Source organism: Bubalus kerabau, chromosome 2 (genome assembly GCF_029407905.1).
Source record: "Bubalus kerabau isolate K-KA32 ecotype Philippines breed swamp buffalo chromosome 2, PCC_UOA_SB_1v2, whole genome shotgun sequence".
Lineage (NCBI taxonomy): Eukaryota > Metazoa > Chordata > Mammalia > Artiodactyla > Bovidae > Bubalus > Bubalus kerabau.
In genome coordinates, this window is record NC_073625.1 from 184,857,003 (window position 1) to 184,866,223 (window position 9,221).

The 9,221-nt window shown below is 47.3% G+C and overlaps 1 protein-coding gene across 2 annotated transcripts; it reads right to left on the reverse strand.

Moving 5' to 3' along the window:
- Positions 1-792: 792 nt before the first annotated feature.
- On the reverse strand, positions 793-2,384 carry NUDT16 (nudix hydrolase 16). 2 transcript variants are annotated; one of them, XM_055569697.1, is made up of 3 exons: positions 2,192-2,370; positions 1,828-2,097; positions 793-1,115 (listed from the first exon to the last, which is right to left on the reverse strand). In XM_055569697.1, exons 1-3 carry the CDS (start codon positions 2,327-2,329, stop codon positions 936-938), a joined length of 588 nt encoding a protein of 195 aa, XP_055425672.1. In that variant the 5' UTR covers positions 2,330-2,370; the 3' UTR covers positions 793-935. The 2 variants fall into 2 exon arrangements, with proteins under 2 accessions (XP_055425672.1, XP_055425671.1); XM_055569696.1 differs by lacking the exon at positions 793-1,115 and having other exon boundaries at positions 1,123-2,097; positions 2,192-2,384.
- Between the last annotated feature and the right edge of the window lie 6,837 nt (positions 2,385-9,221).

Sequence of the window (9,221 nt, forward strand, 5' to 3'; positions counted from 1 at the left end):
CTTCTTTACTAGGGGGCTGTTTGTGTTGCAGCAGGGCACGGCCAGCTCCCTTCACTGTCCTGAGTCTAAGGGGTCCCAAATGCAAACCCTGGAGGAGATGCACCAGAACCCAGGAGTCTTAAGTCCAAGGTCAGTCCAAGGAGGCCAAACCCTTTCCTCATCCCTTCTGCTCAGTTTCAGAAGAGGACAGGGGGTAGGTTAGGGCCCTCTACCAGCTTTCAGGGAATATTGCTCTGACCAACCCCTTAGGCAAGGATGAGACCATACTTTCAGGGGAAAAACAGGTCCCTCTGCTTCTCTGCTTTCTCTACCAAGTATGGGCTGGGCTAGACTTTGGGAACAGCCATGTAGGAATGTAGAGAAAGACTCCTCCTGGTTCAGAAGCTCCTCCCCAGCAAGGAAGTGAGTATGCTGATATGCCACTTCCTGCTTAAACAGGACATCACAAGGGATGGGGGGAGGCATAAGCTTATGTGTGTGCTTAGTTGCTCAGCTGTGTCCGACGCTTTGTGACCCCATGGACTGTAGCCCACCAGGCTCCTCTGTCCATGGGAATTCTCAGCCAAGAATCCTAGAGTGGGTTGCCATGCCCTCCTCCAGTGGGTCTTACCAACCCAAGGATAGAACCCAGGTCTCCCGCATTGCAGGTGGACTTTTTACTGTCTGAGCCACCAGGGAAGCGTGTGCACAAGTATAAAGAAAAGAGGCAGGCTCTGAGAATCTGTCAGGCCCCCGGGATGAGCTGCAGATTTTTGCCACCGATGCCATGAGTCACCACGGGGTCCTCTGCTCAGAACACATTACATACTCTTTTAATCTGTTATCATCTATCAAGCCCAGGCCCAGAAGAGAAAACATTCCCTTTTTCCTCCCTGCCTCCCCAGTACAAAGGCCCTGATCTCAGGCAGGTTTCATGGGTCCATGGAGGGCTGCCTCTAGGGAGGAGTTGAAATCTTAAGGCGTGCAAAAGAGCCAGGTTCCAGCAGTCCCAGGTTCTGGATGGCTTCCAGCAGCTGTTCCCGTGCATTTCCAATAAAGGTATTCTCCAGGAAGGCAGGCAGGCCTCCCACACCATCCCGCAGGGTATACAGGGGCACCCGCACCAGGCCCAGCACCTGGGAAAGGAAGGAGACAGAAGACTCTGGAAATTCAGGGAGCTTATCCTAGCCAGATCTTTCTAGATCAGAGGTCTCACCCCGTATCAGTTCAACATAACCAGGCCCGAGTATGCACACCTCTGAGGATGTAGAGGGCACAGGTCTTTGCAGACAAATAACCCAGGTCATGTTATACATCTCACAAATGCCAACACTTCCCACACCACCTTAGTGGCTCCCAACCTCCAAAACGCACGCTACACCAGTTTCTCAAAATTTGGTACCCAGGCAGCCACATTAGCACTATTTAGGAACTTTTGAAAAATTCAAATTCTCATGTCTTTCTCCCCTCCCCAGCTGAGCAATTATGGGAGTGGGGTCAGTAATCACTGTTTTAATAAGCCTCTTAGATGATCCTGATAAGCATACACAATCTATCCCTCTCTCCCCTAGCCCAAGTGCCAAAGTTTTCCAAAAAACATCAGGCAAGAAAAAAATAGGGCCTAAAGTTCCAAGTCTGCCATTATAAAGTGGTAGCAGAAGAGTGATTTGGGTGGCAGAGTTTTAGAAAGACAATGCAGAGGCCTGTAAAAAGGGGACAGAGCAAGATCTTTGCAGGGAGGCCAGGCTGGCTGTAACAAATCACCCAGACACCAACTACACGAGGAAACAGCTGGGACAGGCCTTCCGGGGCTGGAGGAAGCGGGGTGGGGTCCTGGGCTGGCCCCACCTCCAGCCCGTGGTCTCGGGCGCGAGGCGCGCCCATCTCCACCGCAGTCAGCTGCTCCAGTGTCAGGAGCTTAGTGTAGAAGTGCGCCACAACGCGCGGCCGAGACCCAGCGTGGGAGCTGCGGTAGTCAGTGCGCTCCACACGAAAGGCGCCCGCAGCCTCGCCCAGCTCCTCGCCCAACTCGCGATTCAGCCCGTCCTCCAAGCTGCCGTCGCGCAAGTCCACGAAGCCGCCAGGGAAGCCCAGGCGCCCATCAAAGCGCATCTGCATCTGTGGGAGAGGGAAGCTGGGATGGCCGGGGACCCCCAAGGCGGCCTGGCCGCGGGGCGGGGGCGGGCGGTGGCCGGGAGCGCCCCCTCCTCACCAGCACGGCGTAGCGTAGCGGAATGCGGCCAAAGAGCAACCCTGGGTCCGGTGCGTAGAGCAGCGCGTGGCACGCGTGCCGCCAGCCCGGCCCCAGATGCAGGGCTTCCGACAGCTCAAGCCTACGCATGCCGGCCATGGCCTGCCTTCCCCAGCTCTGCGGCGCAGAAGGGCCAGATGGGCAGCCTTGGGCCACCAGAACCAATCCCTGCAGGGCCCGGGGCGGGGCGCGGTGGCACGGACCAATCCCTGCAGGGCCCGGCGGCCAGGGCCAATCCCTGCGGGGCTCGGGCGGGACGCGGCAGCGGCCGCAGCCAATCAGAGCGGGACCTGTGGGGAAGGCGAAGGCCCAGTGGGACACCTGGAAAGTGGCCCTGGGCCGGGGCGGGTGCTGCAGGAGTGGCGGGATTCTGGACGCGGAAGGACTCCCGTGATAGTGCTGCAGTCACAGTCTACCTTAAGGGTACTTCACCAGTGTTGGGATTGCTGAGTCGTGCGCAGAGGTTTTCTGCCTGCGTAGGGTTTAAGTATCTAATTAGGGACAGGGATGCGCCCTGGGAGCCACACCTGGTTAGTCTAGATGGTTCCCCGGGCCTGCGGTGGAAGGGAATAGAGCAGAATTGGCTCAGAGCCTCGACCTATCCTGTACAGTGGGGACAGAGATGGGTTTAAGAGCCATCCTGAGGGTGGTACTGCAGGGACTCAGTAGCTGATTGAGTGGGTGGGGAGGGATACTTTGCCAGCGTGATGCCAGGGTTTCCGGCCTGGATGGATGGCGCTGTCACTTTCTGGGATGGTATTATAGGATGGGGTGTGGGGGTGTAGTTCTGGTCAGGACTTGGGGGTGGCGGTAAGTAGTGGATAGAATGGACAGGACCCCGAGATTTTCCTGGAAAGGGCTGTGTTTGAAACCCAGTGGGCGCAGGAAGGAGAGAGAGCAAGAGTCATAGGTAGAAGTGTCCAAGGCTTTCTAGGCTCAGACCATTGAAGGAAGGAAGGTATGGAACAGCCCACCCCCAGAACTGGAGGCTCCTCAGGGCCTGATGCTGAGTAAGAAACAGGGGTTCAAGATCCCTCATCCTAAGCCTCCGCAACTTTTTTCAGGCTCTGCATTCTACGTAGGTTCTCTCTTCATCAGCAGTCGGTATTTATTACACAAAGGATAGGAGGAGTCAGCTTCTAGAGAGGCTGGGCTTGGAGTCACAGCATGTAAATGACAGCATGTGGTAAGAAAAAGCCCAAGAACCCTCCCAGACACAGGCTGGCTTTAACAAAAGTCAGTCAACTCTCTCTGTTAAGTAGAGCGAATACCAACCTATTAGGCTTCCTCAAAGCCTTTGACTGTGTGGATCACTATTAATAAACTGTGGAAAATTCTGAAAGAGATGGGAATACCAGACCACCTGATCTGCCTCTTGAGAAATCTGTATGCAGGTCAGGAAGCAACAGTTAGAACTGGACATGGAACAACAGACTGGTTCCAAATAGGAAAAGGAGTACGTCAAGGCTGTATATTGTCACCCTGCTTATTTAACTTCTATGCAGAGTACATCATGAGAAACGCTGGACTGGAAGAAACACAAGCTGGAATCAAGATTGCCAGGAGAAATATCAATAACCTCAGATACGCAGATGACACCACCCTTATGGCAGAAAGTGAAGAGGAACTCAAAAGCCTCTTAATGAAAGTGAAAGTGGAGAGTGAAAAAGTTGACTTAAAGCTCAACATTCAGAAAATGAAGATCATGGCATCCAGTCCCATCACTTCATGGGAAATAGATGGAGAAACAGTGGAAACAGTGTCAGACTTTATTTTTCTGGGCTCCAAAATCACTGCAGATGGTGACTGCAGCCGTGAAATTAAAAGATGCTTACTCCTTGGAAGGAAAGTTATGACCAACCTAGATAGCATATTCAAAAACAGAGACATTACTTTGTCAACAAAGGTCCATCTAGTCAAGGCTATGGTTTTTCCTGTGGTCATGTATGGATGTGAGAGTGGACTGTGAAGAAGGCTGAGTGCCGTAGAATTGATGCTTTTGAACTGTGGTGTTGGAGAAGACTCTTGAGAGTCCCTTGGACTGCAAGCAGATCCAAGCAGTCCATTCTGAAGGAGATCAGCCCTGGGATTTCTTTGGAAGGACTGATGCTAAAGCTGAAACTCCAGTACTTTGGCCACCTCATGCGAAGAGTTGACTCATTGGAAAAGACTCTGATGCTAGGAGGGATTGGGGGTAGGAGGAGAAGGGGACAACAGAGGATGAGATGGCTAGATGGCATCACTGACTCGATGGACTTGAGTCTGAGTGAACTCTGGGAGTTGGTGATGGACAGGGAGGCCTGGTGTGCTGCAATTCATGGGGTTGCAAAGAGTCGGACACGACTGAGCGACTGAACTGACTGAACTGAGGTGGCTCAGCAGTAAAGAATCTGCCTGCCAATGCAGGGGACACAAGAGATGCAGGTTTGATCCCTGGGTGGGGAAGATCCCATGGAGGAGGGCATGGTAACCCACGCCAGTATTCTTGCCAGGACAATCCCATGGACAGAGGAGCCTGGGAGACTGAAGTCCATGGGGTTGCAAAGAGCCTAATACTGAGCAGGTAGGCACATACCAACCTATTGGGGATATTAAGAGACTTAGAGCACTCAGAACAGTGGTAGGCACATCAAATGTAGCTATCTTTGGAGTTCAGGGTGGGCCAGAGAGCTGTGTAAAGGCTGGCACTTGGAGCTCACCAGGCCTCAGCATGGTGTAGATTGGGGTAGGGGGTGGGGGTGGAGTGAGGGATCATCTTTCCTAGCTTAGTCTTCTTAATAAATGGCAGAGATGGCATCTACTGACAGAGGCAATTGAATCAAAGTGATGAAACTGTATGTGTGATATAAGTCATTCCCCTCTTAGAGTTCTAGAAAATTTAAGAAATTTCCAGGGGTCTGGAAATTGCCAATGTTAAACGATTAAACTTTGCAAAAAGCTAATAAAAACTGCCAATTCCAGAAATGTAAATTGGTGTAGCCACTGAGGAAAACAGTACGATGTTTTCTCAAAAAACTGAAAAGAGAGCTACCATGTGACCCAACAATTCCACTCCTGGGTATATATCCAAAAACAAGACAAAGACAAACAAACACTTATTGAAATTGAAAAAGATACATGCACTCCAGTGTTTGTGGAAGCATTATTTACAATTGTCGACCAACCAGAATGTCCACTGACAAATGGATAAAGAAGATGTGGTATAAATACAATGGGATACTACTCAGCCATAAAAAAGAATGACTTGGAGGGTGTTGTGTTAAGTGAAATGAGTCAAACAGAGACAAATGCTGTATGATACCACATATATAGAATCTAAAAAAAACACCATAAACTAGTGAATATAACAAAAAAGAGGCAGACTCACCAATTTAAGAGAACAAACCAGTGATTACCAGTGGGAAGAGGGAAAAAGGAGTGGCAATATAGGGGCAGGGGACTATGAGGTACAAATATTAGGTATAAAGTAAACTACAAGTATATATTGTACAACATGGAGAATATAGCAAACATTTTATAATAACTAAATGGAGTATAACCTTTAAAACTTAAGAATCACTATATTGTATACCTGTAATTTATATAATATTACACGTCAACTATACCTCAACAACAAAAATATAATTTAAAAAACCCTGCCAATTCCAAGGTTCCACCCCAGACAAAGGGATTCAGAATCTCTGGAAGTGGCACTGAGGCGTATGTGGGTTTCTTTTCTTTTTAACTATTTGTTTAGTTTTGGCTGTGCTGGGTCTTCACTGCTGCATTTGGGCTTTCTTTGGTTGCAGTGAGTGGGGCCCACTCGGGCAGTGGTTTCTCTCGCTGCAGTGCACAGGCTCCAGAGCACAGGCTAGTAGTTGGGACACATGCGCTCAGTTGCCCCACGGCATATAGGATCTTCCTGGACCAGGGGTTGAACCACGTCCCCAGCACTGGCAGGCGGACTCTTGACCACTGGACCACCAGGAAAGTCCCATAAGTGGTTTTTATGTGCGTTTGAGGTGACTCTGATAAGGAACCAGGGCTGAGAACTGTGCCCTAAACTTAACCCTTACCCTTAACACTCTAAAGGTTACTTTGTTTCTCTCTAGAAGGGCTTCCTTGAGGATTTAGGGTCGATCATGCCTTTTTCTGGGGCTTCGAGAGATTGTATCCTCTAATGGTTTCTTGAAAGAGACTTTTAATTCAGCTATTTCTATGGCAACGTGAATAACTATGAAACCAAGACAATAGCTCTACAAGAAAATGACTGGAGACCAGAGCTTTTTCGGGATGGATGAATATGGAAGCCATCAAGACCCTCCAGCCTGGCCTGCCTTTCCAAACTGCTCTCTGCCTCTGCTAGGGGAGCCCAACCTCTGCCCCCCACCTCTCCTCTTCCACCTCCTGAGGCGGATTGCCCAGCAGTTGGGGCTAAAGGTCGAGAGCTGAGCCACATGCCTCCAGAGATGCTCCCAGTTCGAGAGCAAAAATAGCTCAGTGTTCAGCCTTAGAGACTGCTTAGGGAACTTATTCATGATTTTTAAGTAAATGAGAAGAGAGCTCTACCTCAGGCAGCCAAATAGTTGATGTTGTTGTTATTCAGTTGCCCAGTTGTGTCTGACTCTTTGCATGGACTGCAGCATGTCAGGCTTCTCTGTCCTTCACTATCTCCCAGAGTTTGTTCAGACTTATGTGCATTAAGTTCGTGATGGCCATCCAACCATCTCAACCTTTGTCATCCCCTTTTCCTCCTGCCTTCAATCTTTCCCAGCATCAGGGTCTTTTCTAATGAGTCAGCTCTTCCCATCAGGTGGTCACAGTATTGGAGCTTCAGCTTCAGCATCAGTCCTTCCAATGAATATTCAGGACTGATTTCCTTTAGGATTGACTGACTTGATCTCCTTGCAGTCCAAGGGATTCTCAACAGTCTTCTCCAATACCACAGTTAAAAAGCAATCAATTCTTCAGTGCTTAGCCTTCTTTATGGTCTCACATTGGTACATGACTACTGGAAAAACCAGGTTTTTCTTTCTATAGAGGTTCCAGTTATTCAGAGAAGAAAGATGAAGTCAATCAAAACTTCGCTGTTTTTTAAACTTTAAAGAATTGAGAGCCTAAGAAATGATCATCAATGGCTGCCAACATCATTAAAATGATGGAAAAAATGTCCCACCTATGAAATATTCTTGCCCAAAAACTGAATTTGAATCTAGCTATCATATTGTAAGAAATACAAAAGAAAAATCTTTTTCAAATATCGGGAAGAAGTTAGGGTGATCCAGGTAGTAGTGGATTAGAGTTGGAGACATCAGTTAAGAATTTGTTTAGTTTATTGAGGGTTATATACAGAAACATTTTTGGATAAGTGTATATTCAAGGGACATTGAGTATACATACAAATATCCTTGCTCTGTCAGCTGGGAGGGCCTAAATGAAGTGATTCACTGGGAGCAACAAGCACACCCAGTGCCCAGATCTTGATTTCTGTTACCATTTCCCAGTAAAAGGAACCAGGACTCCTTGGAGAAATGCTGATTCAAGCACTGGGCCAGGAAACATACACAGTGGATAGATAATGAGCTCAGAGCATCTTGTGACACCAGAAAGTTAGGAAGTACACTGAAAATTCATCAATCAATCAATAATGGAAAAAAAAAAACATTGATGGGAGTTTGTCAAAGCAGCAGGGACACAGGAGCCAACTGAAAGAACTCCCTACAGCCAAAGTTGAAACAGTCTGGGCAAGAAAATAAAGCTCTATTGGGTTATAACCCAAAGATGAAATAATTCTCCACAGGTCTACACTGATATAAATTATTAAAAAGTACATAAATAGAAAAGAAACAAATCTCTTACTCAGTAGTAGTTAAAATAATTTATATAGAGGCTCTGCCCTGAAGGGGTAAGTAAAACTGCCACTCCTCCAGTGTGGGCTATGAGCACAGGGGGCCTAACAGAACCAGGTAGGGCAGGGGCTCTGTAACTGGGGAAACCTGACACTGTTACCTCTGCACCTCGGCCAGGTGATCCAGAGCAGCACAGCATCAGTGGTACATCTTGTGGGTGCTGTGCACTCATGGGATGATGGTGATTATAGGGGTGACTTCGTGAACTATCTGGGATCTCTGTACTGCCTTCACATTTTTTCTGTAAATCTAATACTTCTAAAAATAAAGTTTGGGGTTTTTGTTTTGTTTTGTTTTGTTTAATTCAGGATGATGCAATCTAGACTGAAGGAAACTTTACAAAAGAAGTGAGCTGGTTTATTCAGTAAATTAATTACAAGGGAAGAGGAGATGGGGGCAGAATCCATACATTAAAAGAGATTGAGGAGACATATCTAGTGAAGGGATTATTTAGATCCTAATCTGAAGAAACAAAGACTGTGGGGGAGATGTGAATGCTGAGTGGATATTTGATCTATAGGAATTATTGATCATGTTGTAAGTGTAGTTGGATAAGGAAATGGCAACCCACTCCACTATTTTTGCCTGGAGAATTCCATGGACATAGGAACCTGGTGGGCTACAGTCCCTGGGGTCACAAAGAGTCAGACACAACTGAGCGATTAACACTTTTAAGTGTAATAGTAGTGTGGCTTTCTACAAAAAAAGATTCTTTTAGAGATACATGCTGAAATATTTATGAATGATAAAAAAAAACTAACCAGTGAGGGAGTAATGGTGAGACTATAAATAAAATCAAGATTGGCCACAAATTGATCATTTCTGAAGCTAAGGGATAGTTCCCTAACAAAGGCATACTATATTATTCTCTTTATATATAGTTTGATGTTTTTCATAGTAAAAAGTTAAAAAGCTCTTTGACTTCTCGTGAAGTCAAAGGTAAAGGTTATAATTTACATTTGAATAAAGCTTTGCATTTCACAAAACCCTTTCACAGAGAGGATCTCTTTTGGTCCAGGAGAGGGGGAGAGAGAGGTGTACTTTTTAGGCAAAAGAAGACTGCAAGCATGCCCCATTTGTCAGAAAATTTTACACCATCCCAT